General features: G+C 37.0%; 1 protein-coding gene across 1 annotated transcript in view; it reads right to left on the bottom strand.

Annotated features, from left to right (window-relative positions):
* LOC107193718 overlaps positions 1-21953 on the bottom strand; it is a 177465-nt gene that overhangs the window by 90499 nt on the left and 65013 nt on the right. Inside the window, exon 8 of the mRNA XM_015583220.1 lies at positions 524-784. Coding sequence (XP_015438706.1) covers positions 524-784 — 261 coding nt within the window. The remainder of the gene's footprint in view (positions 1-523; positions 785-21953) is intronic.

The raw sequence follows: 21953 nt of genomic DNA on the forward strand, positions 1-21953 counted from the left end.
TGGCAAATGAACAGCTCATATTTAAACTCTCAGCAAGACATTCAAACAGTTCAGAGTTTGACCGTGGCGAGGCGACTAAACGCTGATCAAACTTTTCAAACGTTTCTAATAGTTCGAACGTCTCGAATAGTTCCAAACCATGCCCGAGAGTGAACATTTTCTAAATTTGCTGTACAGATTTTGTATTTTATCTCTTTCTTACTAATACACGTGATATAGACCATAGATGCCGACGGTTGGGTCAATCGTGACCCATAAAGACATCTCTCAGACACGTAAAAAATGATATTCATTTTGAGGTCGATATTCGTTCATCAATGAGTCGTCAGTCACTCGACCATAGGAACTCGAGGGTCGATATTTTTACTTTTACTCTTTCTGTTATTATCTTCATCTAAAGGTAGCTTAAACGAGATTTCCCTGACAGCTATTAATAACATAAAAACAAGATAAACCGCGGACGATCAAAGGCGGCAAATGAAAATGAAAATCCGCGTAGAGAGTCGTAGGTATTCAGACTCACCTTGCTGCTTATTCGTGATACAAGTGTTTCGATGTGGCATTGCCATTCCAAGGCACGTAGAAACAGCAAATGCCAACGACGTTCCAGAGATCGTACGATTCGCAAGGCTTGCGGCGGCTCCCGTTGGTCTAGTTCCTCTTCTTGCGGCTGTTGTTTCTCCTGTTCCTGTTGTTTCTCTAATTGTTGCGTGTACACTTTGTCGCCCAGTTTGACGACCGAGCTGACGATTCGACCGTGCGCCTCTATGTCTCGTTGGAGTACCTGTAATCATTCAAAACATGCGCCATGGTTATTAGACGTTCCGAAATATGTATTACATGGAAGATCAGATTCCTGAATTTAGGGACAATTCGTAAATTGCATTCATCATTGTCTTAAACTCGGTGCATTCAAAAATTCAAGTCCAAATAATATTTTTCATATGATTTGGAACTTGATAGAATCGTTCATAATATAAATGTAATTCTATTTGACTTCGTCTTCTATAAACTACTTCATAAAAATCTGTATTTGCATAAAATTCCGCAATCTAATAATTATATTCCGATTTGGAGATAATTCGACAATTGTATTCATAATTATACTCGGGTTTAGGGATAATTCGTAAATTGTACTCATAATTATATTCGAGTTTAGGAATCGTTCGTATATTGTATTTCTAACTATAATAAAACGTAGAAATAAATTTGTAAATTGTATTCACAATGGTATTAAACTTTACATATAAAATTTAGAAATTTTGTGTTGTTGTTGTATTTGTCTTAATGGGGCGTTATAGCTGGAAAAGTGTAAGAATAAATCAAAAAGAAGAAATTTGTTTAAGAGAAATTATGAATCATATCTTTCAAGATGTAGTGTAGTTTCAATTGAATATAGAATAGAACAACTAAAAATTTAATATACTCGAACACAGTGAAAATACAGTGAACACGTCAGAGAAAATTATTCCGACAGTAATCGACATATGAAATGGGACCCAGAAAAACGAGGAAAATGAAATAGTACATTTGTGTAGTATCTAACAAATTCTTACAATATTATAGATATTTTTATATTAAATACCATTTTCCGATAAAAGAAAGTCTCATTTTCAGTTATATTAGAAACTTTGGTTTCCTTAAAATCTGTAACCGAATTGTATTTTAGAATTTGTATGTTATTAATTTACTGTCATAATTCTATAAAATATTTCTGTATCCTATATGTATAAACATAAAAATATTAAAAAGCTATTATGCGGGTAAATGTACCATGAAATCATCAAGTGATCGCAACTCGTGTAATACACGAACAATGGTAATTCTTCAGGGTTATCTAATAATTCTGAATTTAGCATAAACACAGCTTTTTGCACTGGTTACCACAGGCTTCATTTACATGTAACTAGCGCGTTATTCTGCCCACCGTCGGAGAGTGTGATCCTGACAAATAACAAAGCTTCGCTATACCATTGTTTATTGTTGCCTAAATAATAAACGATTCGATGAAACCTCGGCACAATACCGGGTCATTAAAAGATCGAGGTCAACCAACATCGCGTCACTATTACAAAGGACCATCGACAAAAAAAAACGATCACCGAACAAGACCATTCGTCTTCCGAATGACATAATCATTAATCAAGTTTCATGGTTAAAAACTGTTCGCGTCAAAACACCAACGCGCTACAAAAGAAAACGGCCATAAAAACCTAAATTTCACCGAGAGTACCGACAATTATTATACCAAATTTTAATCCACACTTAGGAGATTAAATTTTTTTCTGTAAAATGAGGATTTCATGCAGTTATAGTAGATGTCAAGATTTAACATAAACTTTGTGGTCCTCCTCATTTAACGAAATTGTTAACAGAAGAGATGAGTTACCATTCAATACAAGAACTACCAAACCCAGCAAATTACGGAATTCAGATTTGTTATTTTACAATTACTGAAATTATTTCGGATTTTTAAGTTATTATATACTTTACATTACTCTATATTACGTTATACTATATGTATTATATACTATATACATATATTAATGTATTAGGTATACAATTTAATTTAGTATACATTTAATTTGGTATAATTCAGTATACATTAACATTTAAATGGTGTAAAATTTCATGACCATTCAAATTCTGTTTATCAAGAATGATAGTTGTTAAGTACCATTTAGTATAATTAAATCAATGAAACCTGTTACGCCACACCGCCAGAATTTAAATGTCCCATATCGAATTCGGGGGCGAGGGCTGGGCGACGTCTTAAGTACCATATTAGGAGTGTTTTATCAATTGGAAAGTGTGCAAGATGAAAAATCGAGCGGACGAATATTCGAAAGTGGCCGGAAGCCTGAAACGAAGCTCGATTTATGGGCTTTAAATTACGTTCTGACCGCGTACCGTTATCGTAGGCGATCACCGAAAAGTCTTTTTTCACGGTGATCAAGAATCGCAGATTAAGTTGTGTGCCTGTAGAAGAAAGCCGCGATTAAAGGGTACATTATACCTCTCGTGGCCGCAGAAATGGCGCTCGAGAAATGAATGGCTCCTGAGGTTGTTCGATAAAAAACGAAACGACAAAGACTATGTTCCGCGAGAATCCGTTCTCTGTGTACGGTAAAAAGTTAACGTTGGGCAGAGGTAAGAATCCATCGTAATAAATACAGGACAATAAAGGATGTCCTGTCGGGAATGATACAATACTGGTGACTTGCGAATAAAGAAAGTTAATACGTTAATTCCAGAAGAATATGAACAGGATGCTGTGTATAATACGCCGATATATCCGTTGTAACTTTACGATAATACAGTGAGTTAACCAAACATGATTATGAAATGGGGAATAAAAAGTCTAGTATTCTTAATACAGCGATTTTAACGATCTAAGGAGAACTCAGAATAGTTCTGTGCCAAGAATATGCTCATCCGCAAAAGAGACCCAGAGATGAGAATCATTTCAGTAGAAGATACGATACTGACGATTTTCTATTTAAGTTCAAGTTCCTGAAGCTAATATAATAAACAGCCTAATTTAATAAAATCGGCTAATAATCTGATATTTTAGTAATCGTGACACTCTTCGACTTTCTATAATATGATATCAGCGACTTTAAACGTACGGAATTCACTACCTATTAGATTATAAGACATATAGAAGACAATATTTAAACACCCAAAGCAACATGACTTGATACAAGGGACTGGAAGCCATCAAAAAACAACACAGACCACTTCAAACCTGCATGTCATGGTACGGCCCACTTGAGACCCACACGATACAATACCAACTACCGCAGACTCGTGCAATACAATAGGTACCACTTCAGACTTACACGTATGACACGATAGAATTCATTTTAGACTCATACGATACACTAGAAATGATCTCAGACTCGTAAGAAGTAATACAGAACACCTAAGACGCAAACACAGTGAATAGAGACCACTCCACACTGAAACATCACGATACAAATTATTTTACACTCGTACAGTATGATAGAAAATACTCCAGAATGAATCGAAGGTACTACGGAATCAGTCTTAGAGGCTCGATGCTCTTGTGAGCACAGGAAGTATCCGAGATTCCAAGGTTATAGGGGATCTATGTTCAAGTATCCTGACAGTCTTCTGATCACGAGGGTCTAGAGGGGTTTGTAGGGTCCCTAGACTCGTCGAACATTCAATACTCCCTTGTAGCCATTAAACTTCTGAAACCCCTGAACTTTTAGTATCTTCTGACGAAGATTTTAGGATCTCTGTGGTACCCCTTGCATCCTTGGTAAAGTGTATCGTGTCGAATGACTCTGAAGTAGTCCCTATTGTCTTGAGTAACTCTGGAGTAGTTGCTACTGCGTTGTATGCATCTGAGATAGTGCACTGATCTCTATAATATTGTACGCATCTGAAATGGTCTCTATAATATTGTGTGAGTCTGAGGTAGTCTTTATAATATTATATGCGTTTATGGTAATCTTTATCCTCTTATACCAGTTTGATCTGCTCCCTATCGTAACAATTAAATACCAGGCTGTCTATATATACCTTGACGTAAATTTCTGAGGCTATTCCTATGATGCCATTAATCGAACAAATTCCACAATTACCTTATTACTCCATCAGTTGTTCATTACTATCGAAAAACTTATTCATTATCATTAATAACATTTCACACTTAACGTCTCGAGCAATACACGCACGATTCCTCATGTTCCCTTTCGTTTTCTCAACTCGATTCGAGCAATACCATAAACTTCCATTACCAAACGGAAAACCTACCATGATTTATTAACAAAAACAAACAGACACGCTCGAGTTGTTTCCCAGAGACAAATGATTGCTTCTCCACAGAACGTTTCCTCAGACTTGCACACGATCTCACGATCGTATCGATCCAGGTGTTACGAGACACACGATATTAATGGCACCAAAGCCGTGAAACTCGGCACGAAACGGTCATACTTTTACTCATTTTTCACTTCCGTCCCGAGCTTCCTCCTTTCGATGAACACCAGGTGAAATTCATCAATCCTACGCGAGTAACGAGCGACAAACAAAAAAGAATCCGTATCCATCTTTGAGCAAGCCCACGGAGAACGTGCAAGAAGAACGATACAGAAGAGCGCCCAGGCGCAGCGCTTCTCAATGCGCGTCTCCACTGGTGTTCACAGACAGTATACGAATTGTTCTTTCTAAGGAGGCTCAGAGAAGTAGAGATGGGCAAATTTATTATCTAAATAAAGAGTTTCGAATAACGAATAAACGATTTTAAAAAAAAAGTACTTCGCCATTTTTCATTGATTAAACGTGAAAATTACAATTTTTAGGATAAAATAATAGCTACTTCTACCTGAATGAGTAGACTTTATAGATCAGGATGACGCTCTTAGATACTGTTGTTTCCCACTATCTATTATTCGAGTAAAATTCTGTCCAACTCTGCAATGGAACTACAAGGCGCCGCGATTCTTAAGGCGCGTTTCTACTAAGGTTTACAAAAAGTTTACAAACAGTATACAAATTGTTCTTCTTAGGAAACCCCTGTTCACGTAATGCAGTAAATTTTCAATGAGTGTTCGAAGGCTCCTCGGCACTGAATATTAAATAATTCATAAACTAATGGCCATATGCGGCTGAAAGAAACATCATTGACTTCAGAATTCCAAGATCTATCACTGCGCTAAACATCATTAAAAAATTCTATTACATATCATTTAGTAAACCAATGTTCCTAACTTCACAAAAGAACTCAAGTCATTTAGGCCAATTTTAAAAAAGTTGTTCCGTTTTAAAAGGTGTACGAATACTTTTGTCCCCCACTGTATATGAAGTTTTAGTGATTACAAACAGTTCGTGATCTTCCGTGAGCATTATTCGCAAGGTTCACGAACCGTTTACCAGTAAATACGCGCCTTTAGAACGAAGAACGTCCATCAAGTAGCGATTCTAGGCAAGAAGGAAGTATAAATGTAGGATTATGATTTTCCTGCCCACGGCGGGATTGAATCGAGCGATAAGAACCGCCACGGGCAACGGTTACTTTTTGCCACCACTCTGTTTTCCATCTCCTACTTTCCATCTCCCATGCATAATCATCGCTTGCACATAATCAAACCGCGTTTTTCATGTAATTAACGGTGCGTGCTACTGCGTACACGCTAAGTGACAGATTTTTACGGAGAACCATTCCTGGGAACGTTCTACTGATCCATCGATCGATCAGAAATTAATTTCTGACCTGTGATGTTGAAAGGTAATGGCAAACGATGATATAGGTGACGTCGAAAGGTAACTGATAGAAAATAATGGTCATTTCAAAAAGTTTGTGATTTCCATCGATCGTAGGGTCGACAGGTAAGGTACAACCACGAAATTCTTTGTCGAGACGCAACCAACCGTTTGACAACAGGTCCGACATGATTTACGCGGCGAATTTCCCCGTTTTCGCTGAACGTAGATTAGATCGTTATCCAACGAGATTTCTTCGCTGGAAATAAATCATGGGTTCAGAGCATAGGTGGAACATTGAACGCGGACGTCTATGTACGCTCCGGTGCAAAGGTTAAGCACACGCTTACAAAAGAAACGTTAAAAGCCTTTATTGCTTCCGCGAAGCTAGTCAAGCATTTCGACGCCGCAGTCATTACGTCTCGTACGTCGCTACGGTGTCATATACATACATACTCCTCTCGCTCGTCGGAACGTTCTTTCTTGGAGAATTCGTGATATGTGAACACTTACTGGATCTATTAGGTCGTTACACATAAAATGGGAGATTTTATTCATAGGCACTCGACCGGTCAGAAGTTTAATCGCATCCGTTAATGTGCAGTAAAATTGAAATTGATTGTAACATGCAAATATAGATTTTCCTGGGCAAATTTATGGCAACTGGAACTGAAATAAATACTGTTCACTCTGTTAACGGTTCTCTTATATTCCGAAGAAAATAAAAACCTTATTAAACATTGTATTTTATTCAGTTGTAGACATTGGGAAACACTATAAATGCATAAAATACGCAGTCCAATGATAATGTTCAATACAGATACTAATCGAAAATACCTTCAACAGTAAATATATTTGCATTTGCTAATGAATATTAAGATCGTAATGAAAACTAAGAAGGGGAAGATATGGAGTAATTCTGTAATAATGGGTTAGGTATGTAACATTTGTATTTCAGTGAGAAAGTGTGAGGAGTCTATTCAATCTTACTTTGTTTAATGAAATAATCATTTCATGTTCAACAACCTAATATAATTCAATAGATCACGTTAAATATTATATTGGTAAGGAATATAAGGTTACTTAAGATTACGTTAGCAATTTGTATGTAAAATTCATTTTGTGATATATGTAGGATATACTTAAATTATAGTTTATTGTACGTTATATTAGTGCAGTCTATAAAATAAAGGTCGTTAAAATGAACTTTCTCGTACCTATTTCTACAGTTTGTCTAAATAATTCTCTGAGCTAGTGAAAGCATTTTCTATGTGATTAGCAACATAATTTTCAATGACCCTGTAATTCTTGTTGTAAGTGATATAGAACTGTAATGAATAATGAAGGATATCAATAATACTGAACATTTTTACAGGTAACAATAATTGTCAAATTTAGTAATTATCGAAAATATAAACTAAACGAAATAACTAAATGAAAGTGAGTAGTCATTTTCCAACGGCAGAAGCAAGTTCAACGCGTTCGTCGCCACGTATGTATATCTCAAACGTTCCGATTATCGTGTCACTCCACCGACACGTATAATTTCGCAGTCAACAACAAAAATCTCCAACAGAATCTCTATAATTTACTATTTAAATCTGGCATATTTAATGCAACATTAAGTGTGCCTATCGCACCTCTTCCGGGCACGTTTCAACGTCCAATTAAGAAGGTATATATGTATAACGAACCCTCGCAAAATGTCGGAAATCCAGCATGATCGATGATGGACGGTATCGAAACAAAATTACAGTAGCAACTACCTCGTATACCAGAGCGATTCCCCGTTTAAATAAGTAGACTAACCATAAACAAAATAAATAAATGCGCTGAAGGTGCCTATATTATTACTCATAAAGTGCCTGTACATATTTAACAAGTATGATTTAATGGACGGTGTTGAGGATCAATTAGCGGTCTTCAGCCGATAACTAGACAATTTTTCCACAAGATTTTCAAGCCCATTAATGCGCTTACATTAGACAGCAAAAGTATTTATACACCCATATAAATCATAAATAAGTGTTAATGAAAGCCGTTTATATTCACCCACGCGCAGATTTAATGAATTATTTATGCAACTAGATCTATTCTGAATTTATCTGTCATAAATATTCTAATGTAAGACTTACAATGACATGGTTCACTAATTTATTCTTATGAAGAGTGCCAATAACGCAACGCAAACGTATTCATACATTGTACGTTTTCGAAGAAATACCTACATATCCCATTACCGGGGATAAATTCAGAGTAAACGTAGTTTAGTAAATGGTTAATCGAACCTGTCTGTGGGTTACGGAGGTTCTTAAAATCGAAGTTTTAAAATTATATCGAGGCACCCTCTTATTCGGTTCTCTCTTCTGAATGATGAATGTATGCAATGCGGTTGTTCGTTCCACGAGAGTTGTAAACGATATATCGAAGCGAGGAGTAGCATTGATGAACTTTAATACCCTATTCTTTTTAAAAGTACTATTTTTTGAACCCTCGAATGGTAAAGTGGGTTTTAAGGTCGTACTTTTTTATTACTTTCAAATGGGTAAAAAAAGTTTTATCTTCAATTTTTATTTTTGTTTATTTATATAATAAGGAATAATAATTGAGTTATATAACATATAATAACATAAGTATTAGAGGTTTACTAAATAATTAAAAAAAATAACAAAAAATAGTGTGGGGACAGCACAAGAATTATAACTTGGGTCGGATAAGACCAGGACCTCACCATTAGAGAGTTAAATTATGTATCAATGTGTATGTTCATTTTTAAAAATAAAAACTTGGACTTGATTATGTATGTAATATGGTTTTCTTCATTCCATATTCTAATTTTCTATAAGTGCTAGCGACCCCAAAAAATTTATTTTAAAAATATACAAAAATACTGTAGTATCTTCTTCAGGTATAGAACATATTCAAAGGGTGCCACAATGAAATTTCGACAAAAATTTATCTGGTCCATACAAGAACTACCCTAATAAACGGTTTTTATTACTACTCATTTATGATTTATACGGGTGTATGAATACTTTTTCTGCCTACTGTCAAGTGCTGAACTCGACGAATGCCGTACACGATCCGAAGTAGCGTGTACAACTTCGATTGGCTGAAATCTCGCGAAGAACAAAAGGTGTTGTGCGTTGCCTCCGTGGCTCGCATTAGCCCACTTTCCCCCGATAGATTGCGTACGATTACGTGCGATTGTTCTACTTATCTCTTAGCACAGAGAGCAATTGCTACCCGGGGTTCGCGCCGTTCCTCGACCACCGGCGTTTCGCTGGGACGTTCTTTCCCGTTTTCTTGTTTTTCGTTATCCCGCGGAAAGACGTTTCGTACGCGAGAACAATGGCTCCGGTGGTTCGATCTGAAAAGGAGGCGACTGGGTGTCTTATCTGATATTGAAGATCGGACATCGATATAAAGGTAATTGGTGTTCCACGGATAAGAGACACACCGAGGGAAGACGATCGACACGATATTCGATGGGAATCGTGAAGTATGTGGGTTTGTGTGAAGCTGCGCGAAACGCCTGTAGCGGTACGTGCGATCCTCGAAGTGGAACAGGGAAGAAGATTGCTTCTTCGACTTTCAACTTTGTACTCTGCTGTGAAACGATTTACAGAGTAGATGGAATTTTATTCATGCTTGAACTCTCCTCTCTTGACCCTCGATGATACCTTGCAATTTAACTTTGAAGTTATACTACCGGACAAAAGTATTCGTACACCCTATAAATCGGAACAACTTTTTTTAAATTGGTCCAAATGACTTGAGTTCTTTTGTGAAGTTAGGGACATTAGTTTACTAAGTGATTATTAAAACAAAATTGAAAAAATTGCATTTGGTTGGAATCGCGAAGACAATAGTAATGGTCGTTTTTTACAACTTTTTATTAAAACGTTAAAGATTTTATGTGACGCTGTATTTGTGAGTGCATTTCTTCTCTGAAATCAATTAACTTACGATGTATCAATTCACAGAGTAATAAAAAATTGGAATTTTATCATCCAGAGTGTACAGAGATTGATATGTTAATATGTATATGTAGAATGAATCTTAGTAATATATTGATATACATTATTCTTGTTTTGGGAAGACGATAAGTGATTATTGATGATCGACTCGCGATAAATTTGAGCGGCTGTCGTGGTTCAAATTCGTACGTGACATTCTTAACAAATCCAATAAAAGTAATGGCCTTGTTGGGCATCGAAAAATCCAATTCAAAACAGTATTTCATGATACACGAATGAACTGGGTGTGTTAATACCGAAAGAAGTTTCTGTTCGCAAGCTAAGTTGTAACAATAATAATAACGAAAAGAAGAAAGTAAAGAAGACCCTAGATTTCATGCAAATGGTAAATTCTTTGTTTTCATAATTGCAAAAATTCGTTTTCAAGGTGATTATTCGAACTGATAAAGAGTAGATTACAATGAATATTATCTATTTGTAAAATCAATTCAATTGTTATCATTTAATGTTACCATTCCAGACCCAATTAACTTCTACAAACTTCGTTCTTTTTTTTTTCATTTCAAATACTATTTCAACAAAGCCTACAAATCACTTTACCCTCTCTTAAACCACAAACACAGCCACGCCCCATATCTTCTACCAGCCCATAATTTCTGCTCGTAATAAAGTTATAATATTACTGCATCTAAACCGCGGAAGCATGAATGACCAATTCCAAACAGAACAAACACGAACGAAACAACCTTATCATTTCCCCAGTCCGCGAAATCAATGTTTCACGCTCGAGGAATGTAGTCTATACCAGCGGAAGTTATGCAGTCGAACTTAGATAAAACCGCCAGTGAATCCATCGTCGTAAAATGATCGGTTCTGTTCCACGTTATACTGAAAAATTTCATTAAGCCCCGTCTTGATATCTTAACGGGCACATATCGTGGAATAATTACGAAAGGAAAGTATACAGAGAATTTCATCTTGGATAATGTGCGCCAAATAATAAACGCTGAAGGCGGCATCGTGCATAAAATTCACGTGTATTTATTGACTGTCGGCTAATAAAGATTCAAAATCTACACGAAAAACACGAGCAACAAACGTAATTTAGGGGCAAGAAACGTAATTTAAGTGACACCAAACGTAATTTAGGAGACACCAAACGTAATTTAAAGGCTAACAAACACATAGGCGGTTCAAAAAAATCGATTGTTCGAAAACATTTTAATTTAATAAAAAAAATGTTTTCACTAAAAAAAAAATCTTTGAAATCTATTCTACTTTTTCCCTTCATTGATGTACGTTGCCCTCAACCCCTTGTCTTATAACGTCGAGTCGAACTCGTCGAGAAAATTCTACACTGGATTTAGCAAATAGAGATATCATTCATTTTCTTTAACCCTTTTAGACCTGGTGGTCACATTTTTTTCCTTACAATTTCACTCAAAGTCTTAGATGCAGTGTGTTCCAGATCCATATTCTTCTTACGAATTTAAATTTTTTCGTGTTCTGAATGTTTTTAGTAGGTCTAGTGAATTCAGAATTGTGCAATCACAGCCAATAGTAAGAACCTGAAAGCAGTACAATTTTCCACACGTCTTCTTCAGTTTCAAGTGTTAATACATTATGATTAAGTATCTTTCTAATACTTTTCTTCGCTCTTAAAACAATATTAAGGTCTGAAAGGGTTAAATCGAAGTGAAACACTACTTTCTTAATTTTGATATTCAGCATTTAGACTAAACCCACAGATCCTATGAACATGAAACTGTTTCTGCTTCTACGAAATTATTAATGCTAAAGTACTCCGGCGAGTGAAGTCGTAAAAAAAAAAAAAAAAAATACGAATCCTAAACGATGGGGTTAATGGCGGCCAGCGCACGCGGTGAACGTAACACAGTGTGTTCGATTTCCAATCGAGTAAATTATCGGGACACGCATCGAACGCCATTTGATTTTTTCCCCCAGGGACACGAACGTACGCGAGATCGCTCCATCTCGCATCACGCTGCTTTTATAGTAGAAAGTCCTCCCTGGTCGGACCACGTACATACATATACACCCGATACATCATAGAACAATGCGGTTGTTCCTCGTTCCACGGAGCCGAGGATCGACTTGTTTCCTGTCGGGAACGTTATCGTGATTCGATTTTACGGGGCCCCGAGTTTTCCGGACTCGCGGCGGCCGGTCGAGATCCCGCGCATAAACATCGCGATCGGATTCCTGCGGCGATCGGAAGCGCCCCGACCCCTAATACATGTAACTACATTGTGAAGTTTACGAGCCTGACCGCGGAAATATTTTCCAGCGTTAACGTCTCTCCCTTTCACGTGTACCTATAATACCGCCGCCGCGTGTATTATCACGTTCCACGGGATCTCGTATCTACGCGAGCTGAAACTTTCTTGGGGCTTTGTCCCGTGAAAGTTGAACGACGTATGTAGGTATGCTGTCGGTATGAGATGTTCGATGCGATTGACAATTTTTCGGGTTCATGGAAAGTGATCCATGTGGAAATTGTGGTGGATCGTTTGAGAACAAACGAATTGCAATGACTGTGATCTATTAGGACCGACGAGGTATAAGAATAGACTTTTCATCTTATGGGAGTTGGTGGCCCATCTAAACTGTAGTACCGACCATTGGCGTAACTAGAATTTTTCTAGTGATTTCTAGTGACAGAAAGTGGTTTCGGAAATTTAAAGAGGGAAATTTTGAGATTAAATATGCATCTCTAAGAGCAGAAGTGGGTATCATACGATTTGCATTTTGATGATTCTCAGATACGATCAATCGATGGAACGATCCTCCATCAAATAAGCTACACAAGTACTAAAAAGAAATTTCATTTAATTGATACGCGTATATTTTGATCAAATTTTAGCATGAAGATAGTGAACGTGAGAACATGCGATACGAATTTTTTTCATACAGCTAACCACATTTATATTCAGGGGGTGAAAACAACCCTCACAAGTATGCTATCAGTGATCTCTATCTCAGTTTCCAAGGTATTTAACAAAATGACATTCGATTCATCATTTCGAGGGCTGTTATTACCCCCTACACATGTATATAAGCATCACTGTTTTTACGGTAATTTCTTTTGCATCAAATGATCGCCATAAACAAATATTACGATTATTACGACACTGTATCATTCAAACTGTACGAAACCCACGTTTAACGTATATAAACCAAATATATGCCACACACTAAATAGATAATAAAGAGCGTGTTAACGATTGGCCAATTAAGCTTGAACAGGGTATCCGGTTATGGTAATTTTAATCAAGTTTTCACATCACGATAATGTTCGAGCGACTGAAGTAACAACCGCGAACAGTTCATTGTATAAGGAGGTGATGTGCACTTTCCTGCGTTTGAACATTCCAGCTGGTGAATGTTTTAACCATACGATAAATATATGATTGCCCCCCCCCCCACGAAGTATCCTTGACACATCGCCAGATATGCAATTATGAAACGCTACGTGCACGCGATTTGTTTCCTGCGGTCGTAGCGCATCGCCGTTTCCAAGATAAAAGCTTCGTTCACGCGGAATACTTACAATATCTGTCAAAAGTTTATTGTCACTTATGATTAAACTCCGGAATTAGTACTTAAACATCAGTACTTCTATTTTTAATGCACTTAGCAATGCCTTAAAAATATTATATTTATTTACAAGAATTTGTAAAAAAAAAAAAATAAAATTTGTTAAAATGTTTAATGTTAAAAGTTTATGTTAAATTTTTTTTAAATGTTTAAGAAGATATATATGAGTCCATTTGACATCAGTTTCGATAAATTACTTTCGAAAAAGCTGTATTTGCATAAACTTCCGCAGTCTACTTATTATACAGGGCGTCTCGGGTAGTACAACCGGGCAGGAGATCATTCTATAAGCAAAATACGTCGAAAGAGAAGAATAATTTTTTTTCCTACGAGGTTCTGTTTTCGAGATAATCGAATTTGAAAATCTGCTGGAAACGCGTGCAATTGAATCGGACTTGGTTAGCACGTCTGATCACTGAATTCCGTTTCTACTTACTACCATGACGAATACACTTTCAGATTAATTTTCAAATTCGATTTTCTCGGAAACGAAACCTTAAATGAAGAACATTTCTTTTTTTATTTCGACCTAGACAATCTACCTTTACAATCACCTACTGCCCGGTTGTAATATCCGACTAATAAATATGTTCGTCTAAGATAGACGACGATTAGTATATTTTCAAATGGAATGATGATACAGAAATCGAAAAATGTGTCCATACTTGTTGCATTCAACTAAATGCTGCCAATCATCATTACGTCACGAAAAAGCGTACAATTCTATTTAATAAAGTAGTAATGATTTTTTAACGTCGAAAGAAAATATGTTTTGATAAACTGTCTACTGTACTCCATTTCGTTAGAAACCATGTAACATGGTTTATACTTATTTTATTAAAATTGTTGCAGTAGAAGAATTTGGAACGTTTCGTTTTTCGTATTTATGTACCAAGAAATTCAAGTTGACCGCCTGCTTAAAAAACGATCCGAAACTTTTGAACGGTACTGTAACACTTTACGATTTCCGCGAACACTGTTACTCCAACTTCGGGACCGAGAGCGATTTTGCACGTATAGCGCGGTATTAAACGATTATCGTTCGCCAATGGTTCACGCTTTTCAGCTTAACGACTCACCGTTGCGAAATTCAACGACGATAATTGCGCGGGTCGCTAATGAGATCCTGGAATTGCAAAAACTGACAAAGTTAAACTACCTTTGATCCTTGTTCGCTCTTATTCAACAAAATAAACTTCGTTTACGTGTTCATTTAAGAAACTCCTGTGATTTTATTCGAGTTAATATTGTTGCGACACCACGAATAATAAACTAGCAATAATCAATGCGATTATTAGTTAATTTTGTGATTCAAAACTCGAACTTCTGAAAATGTCTCTCTTCGGCCAGAACTTTCGAAATACAGTTGCTTCTATTAAATTGGTAACTTTGATATTGATAGACATCGACAATCTTGTGTGACACGAATAGGCAGTGATCTTCTACTCGATAGTCGTACTATGTTTGTAATAATATGAAAAATTAATAGCTCATCCATCAATGAACGTAGCCAACAAATATCACTTTATATTTAGGTATACGTGTCTGTGGGATCTAATTATGGGTCACGATTGATCCAGCTACCGACTTTGACGATCCATACTCTAAGAATTAAATTGAATAATAAACTGCAGATTTTATGCACTTATAGATGATTGTCTGTAACATGATACAGTAACAACTTGAATAAAATTTAATAAACTGTTTATTTTGTATGAAACCTGACAGATCGGTAGATTGAATAAAATTGTGTTTGATTCTAATTTCTGTAAATTGGTCTGTGAACATTCATATTTGCATAAAGATCCACAGTCAAATGATAAGTTACCGCGTTAAATAAAGTTCTGGACAACCATGCATCAAAATAGATCGAGACGTTCTCGTTCAAACGTAACTACAGTATGACAATATCAATCATCAGTATAAGAAAGATAGTAATTTGAAGACTTTCTCTTTTATAGCTGCGAGTCCCTGCGTTTCCTTTCATAAGTGAACTTTTCAATTGGAACCTAACATATCAATAAATATTAATAAAATATATCATACATCCTATATATATATATAATATCATAATAACAAATATCATACATCCACCAATATACAATCAATAAATATCACTTAAATTAATGCTAAATATATCTTTCTATAATGCAAGCAATAAGTAAATGCACAAAATTAATAAACCAAATTTGATATATACTTATTTGTTAGAACCCTTTTGATCTGACGATCACTACAGGCGTCTAAATTCCGATTCAGACTCCGCCATACTCCCCGTAGAACAAGAAACAGAACGTCTCCCGTGAATCGTGAGTAACAGAATAAATCAGGGACAAAAACCGATTGATTCGACACGCGACGACCATAAATTTCCCTGCAATATGATTTGTCGAACGCGTCTAAGTATCCAACGACAGTCCTGTCCCAGTGGGCCCGATGGCATTCAAGTAGGCCACGATCACTATAAAACCTGAATCGCGCGCGCTATCGGTCACCGAGATCGCGCGACTCGAGTAAAAGTGATAGACACACCTGACTGATGACGAACGGGGGGAGATTCGAGTCTCGTTTAATTTACATGACATTTCACGAGCCCCGGCTTATGATACGTGACAGTGGATCGTGTGTCGCGTTATGCAAAACAGGCTATATAGCGTCCGTCCGGTATCTGGGAGAAACGTGAGAGAGAAAGACACTGTTTCTCTGATTGCTGCCTACTCGTTTCTCAGACCTTATCGCGTTAATGCACCGTTAAAAGTGTAACAGCGAATATAAACTGTGTGGTACGTTCACGTGTATGCCGTTTGAATGATTCAGGGTGCAACCCTTGATCCGAACGACATATTAACCTTTCGAAGATTCGAATAAATTAATGTGTTGTTCGTGCTACGGATTGTTGTTTGAGCTTTCTCTGCCCTAGAGAAATTCGGTGGAAATTTCAAAGTACACTGTACATGAGAAAATCTAAGAATGTGAGCCTGTGAGGTGGTTGTGATTGAACTAGTTTCGTTAAAAAAGCGCCTTAAGCGTTAAAATTTCGATGTCGTCGAAAGTAAATTTAATTTTTGCCACTAAAAGAAATTTTAATTTAAATAAAAATAAGTGGTAGTTGTACTTGGACGGAGATGTAAATTATAGGAAATATTTAGTGAAGCTTACGATCTCGTGAATTTATACAGTAAGAAAGCACAATTTTATTACTTCGGTTACTAACTACATTAAATCCTCTATACTGAGGTGGAGTCCCAAAGACACTGATTCTAATTTTCTAATTCGCCTCTTTTCTGTAGTATCACCAATTTTAAGTTACATGTGTGCCGCTTTGTTTAATACTACTTATACGAAGTGCTACCTGAAACATTACCCCTGAAAAATTATACGTTTTCGACTTGTGACACTTTTCTTCCAGGGGTTTAGTATCTACTATAAGAATACAAGATCGAAAGAGATTAAAGAAAAATGAAAACTCAATAAACTTTGTAATAATATCGACATTATGCATTAAGTAATAAGAAAAATGTATTTCGAACATCGTTAATAGAAAGCCACAAGAACTTGGTTCAACGTTTAAACCTCGTAAAATACACAATCTCGATCATGTGAGGTCGCCGTTGGAGCGCCCGAAACGTTCTCTACAATGCGCTCATTTACAATTCGAAACTCCATTCAAGTGACGCAACTTCGCCCAATAACGTTGCATTTACGATCGTCCGGTTCGTATAACCGAGGTCACACAAACGAAATTTCCGTGTACGGACGATAAACCACGCAGCGGGATTACGCAATCGGCAAAACGAGCAAGGAATCGTCTAAGAGTCCGTTCAAATGTTAACGACAACACAGCATACACGGTCGCGCTGCCCACTTACGAGATTAAACCGGACCGTCCGTGATTTTTTCCATCGAGCCGGTCCCCGATAAAACGATACCGTCGAGCCGATACATAATCAGAAAGTTTCGCGGCCACGTGCACGCGATCACTTCAAGGGGGGGCATAAAGAAAAAGCATCACATCGGCGGGAGGCAGAAAGAAAGAAAAAAAAAAACACGTCGACAGCTGACAACCAGAGTACAAGTGATAAAACGACGCGAAATGGGTCGAGCAAAACTAAAAAGCCTCGTTGTGGGCCAACGCTTTGGACCGCGTCGGTAAGTAGGGCCGTGTCCGCGAGAAAGTTATCGACCGGGGAACACGATCGACAAAAGATTAGACTGTTTGAAAAATTCTTGATGGTTTTAAATGTCATTGGAAAGCTGGGGAAGATTGTTTTTCTGCTCGTGTTGATATGATAACACAATGCTCTACTGATTGGCGGCGTGACAGAGGAGAAACATTCGTGAACTGTAATCTGAGGAGGTTGTAGCGTATTCGTTTTGAGGAATTTAATCAAGTCAATCGAAATGGTATCTTGGGAGATTATGAGTATGACTTTATAATTCGAGTATTTATGAAGTGAATTATTAAATGAGAATCACACTATATATTTACCGTATGGGAAGAGTAGTAGCCCTGGACACTTAACACTAGAGCTACCAAACCCATCAAAATGACGGAATTCAGATTTGTCATTTTACAACTATTGAAATTATTAAGGGTACTTTCATGGGTATTCAAATCGACCTTTAATTTATTACATATATACAGATACTGATATATTACACAATTTAATTTAGTATACATTTAACGCTGATAGTTCTAGTGTTAAATAAAGCACAAAAAGAATACACCTACATATAATCGATAAATTGTAATCAAATTACTCTGTCAGAAAATAAATGTAGGGTCCTCCTGATTCTTTATAAATAAAAAAATATCCTATATAATATATATTACATAGAATTATACTAAAATCGAAAACCCGTGTTGTTTCTATATTCTTCACCGTTCTCCGCCATTTCTAACAAAGAAAAAGACAAAAAAAGACGTTATATCAGTCTAACCCTCGTTGCCTGACGAATGGCTGACTCACCAGCGACCCGTCGATACATACTACACACACGTGATATAATACACATACGTTGTGAAATTTTTCCACGGGTCAACATCGACCCAACCGCCGACATCCACGACCCAATAAACAGTGGATGAGATATCAGCAAATCTACCATAAAGACATACAAATCAATTTTTCTTCGCTGCAACCTCGATCGCAGAAGAAACGAAGAACGCGTTGGCATCAGAGGATCGGTAGCAATAATTTCATTCATATCGAGCTCCGTCGTCGTCCGTGTCGGTATCACGTGCGAGGAGGCACGTTTTGTTTTCGCTGAAAATACACGGGAATCGGGAGGACTCGCGGGGAAGCGGAGAGGCACGAAAGTCAATAACTGTCGGCCCGATATCCGCGCGGCCTGCTACCGGAGTAGCGATCCGCGGGCGGTTTTGCAGGCGTAACCGTAATCTCCGAGTGGATTCAACCGTGAATTATGTACTACTTCGCCCTGGATAAGGAACGCCACACTGTCCTACCGCCGAGCACATGCTCGTGCGGACACCGTCGCACAGTAGTCCAGAAACGAAATCTAGCAGTTCACACGATTTTTTATCACTTTCGTCCCAATTGTAGCCATATGACTACATAATAGAACTGTAAGTATTGGGATATTTGAACTCTTCGAATAAATCGAATAAATCGAATAGTACCAAGTATTTGAATAATTCGAATTCGAGTACGGAGTATACGATTTGAATATTCGAATAACAGAAGTGAACTTGAAAAATAAATCATTATGAAAGCCAATATGACAAGAATTTCACGATGAAGTGTGAAGAATAGATTATATCATTGATTCCTACTTAGTACAGTCCTAAATTTGATCACTTCGAACATTCGAATATTTGGAAATATTCGAATGATTCGAATATCAACTTCGAATTCAACTGCTATATGAATATTCCAGTAATTGAATTATTCGAATATTCGTAACAGCCCTATTACATACTATAAATTGCGAAACAAAATATTAGTATGATGTATTTTTTCATACCTATAAGTATAATGTAACGTGTGTAACATTTCATGCGCAGAAACAATAATTAATAATAATTACTTTTAATAGATTTCCGTATATATATTTCGTATGGAAACATTAATATATGCTTTTTGAGGACGTTTTATATAAGTTAGCAGTCTGGTATAGAATAGCATGTCTGTGGAATTAAGTAAGAAAGATTAGAATCACAGGTTAGGTATTATGAAGAATGTATTAACTATTCTATCGAACTGCTTCCGCGCATGTGAAGAATGAGATACATTAGTATATGCATCTTTAAGACATATTATACAAGGAAGTTAGCAGTCTAGTATATAACATAGAAGTCTGTGGTCAGCACACTCCTATTGGTAATATTGGTAATATTGACTACGATGACAAGAATTATTATGAGTTAGTAGTGCTGGAGCCACGCTGGAAGAACAAAATATATTTTGCTCATTCTTTTTGTGTGTTTCAAACTACACGTGACCTTTGTTAGGCCAACCAGACAGATGACGGAATAATGAATAAGAAATGAAGAACAGGATGGCTGATTTGCGAATTCTAAAAGGAGATGTGACTTGTTCGGTGCTTGTTTATGTAGATGCTAACTGATTCTTTTGCAGACTCCTTAATAACACTTTCAAGACCCGTGTCCGTCTAAAATATCGGCTGTCCGAAGCCGGTGAATACTTCCGTGACTCACTGTATATTTTAGACTTGCGTCGACAATAGATCCGATCACGGGACGAGTGTCGAGTAAGCGTAGGTTCTGGAGGTTAGATTACATTGGATTAAGGCTAAGTTGGTCTTCGATTCAGAATACGTTTAAGATCAAGTCACGTGTATGTTACATTATATTATATAAACCTCTGGTTATATCTGCACTGTATTTATAATAAGAAAAGAGATCGCTTTTCGGCATTAATCTTTCTCATTCAATGCTATCGAAATACAAAAGAGTTTATTTGAACCTTTGGACGACAAGTGGGTTGGTGGAACTGGAACACTGGAATAATAAGGATTTACATAGTCTCAGTGATTCTAGTTGTTTGAAGATGAGCTACATTTTGCTCGAATAAGATACTATAGCCTGACGGTGTACGAGATTTATGAGGAACAGGTTTCCAAAACAGGATTTTCTTAATGAAGCATTAAATAAACCTAAACTGAAGACTCTGCAGAAAGAGGGAACAGCCTCAAATGTATATTTACTGCATCTTTCATGCAACAATCTATTCAGAATTTTGTTTATTATACATTGAATGCTGTCTATGACTCAATTTCGTAAAATTATAGAGCCGTTTCCTTGTTACAGCAAAGTCTTTAATTCTTTATTAGCAAACATAGAAATTTGTCCTTTTATTGCAAATGATCATTGTATCAAAATGACAATAATTTGAAGAAAATCAATTCCTTTTCGACGTAGAAAGACGTTCCATCTATTTATACGTTAAATAGAAACTTGAACATTAAAAAAATCCTATTTTAGCCAATAAAAAACGTATTCAAGGATTATCTACGCGATATTTCATACAAATTACTATGCCACCCTCGCATTCTCGACAGAGTAAAATAACTTCCAGATAAAAATGTTCGATTTGCAAATGGACTATGTGCGATTTTTGACGTAATAAAGTATTAACTTACGAAACAGAGAATTCCTTTATAAAACTATAATACAATTTCTTACCTGACCCGGTCAAGAAGAAGATGTTCTCGACTACGAAGACTGTACAAGAAAGGGGTCCGTAATGATCGAATCCCCGTCGAAGGCGCATCGAACCATCATTCGCCAACAAAGAACCGAACGACGTCGGATCCTCGACGGTGCCATTCGTGAGCCAGGGTTCACGGCGTGGGCGTGCAACACATCCACGCGCAGGCCACGCCATAATCGCGGGCTCGTAGCGATTCGAACGGGGAGCCGATTACCTTGGGACCGTGTTTCAACGTGTTATCAAGAATCTCGCCCTCCCCCACCCGTTCCTCAAAACCTAGCCAGGGCGGTACGTTCACAGTCGCATTAGCCGTTGCATAAACAAGAATTGCGGATACAATTACGCTCCTCGACGTACACTATCGTTCATAAGCATTAGGACAGATGGTCTGTACGAACAATACAGAGTGTTAGTAAAAATGTGG

This window comes from Dufourea novaeangliae, unplaced genomic scaffold (genome assembly GCF_001272555.1).
Source record: "Dufourea novaeangliae isolate 0120121106 unplaced genomic scaffold, ASM127255v1 scaffold25, whole genome shotgun sequence".
Lineage (NCBI taxonomy): Eukaryota > Metazoa > Arthropoda > Insecta > Hymenoptera > Halictidae > Dufourea > Dufourea novaeangliae.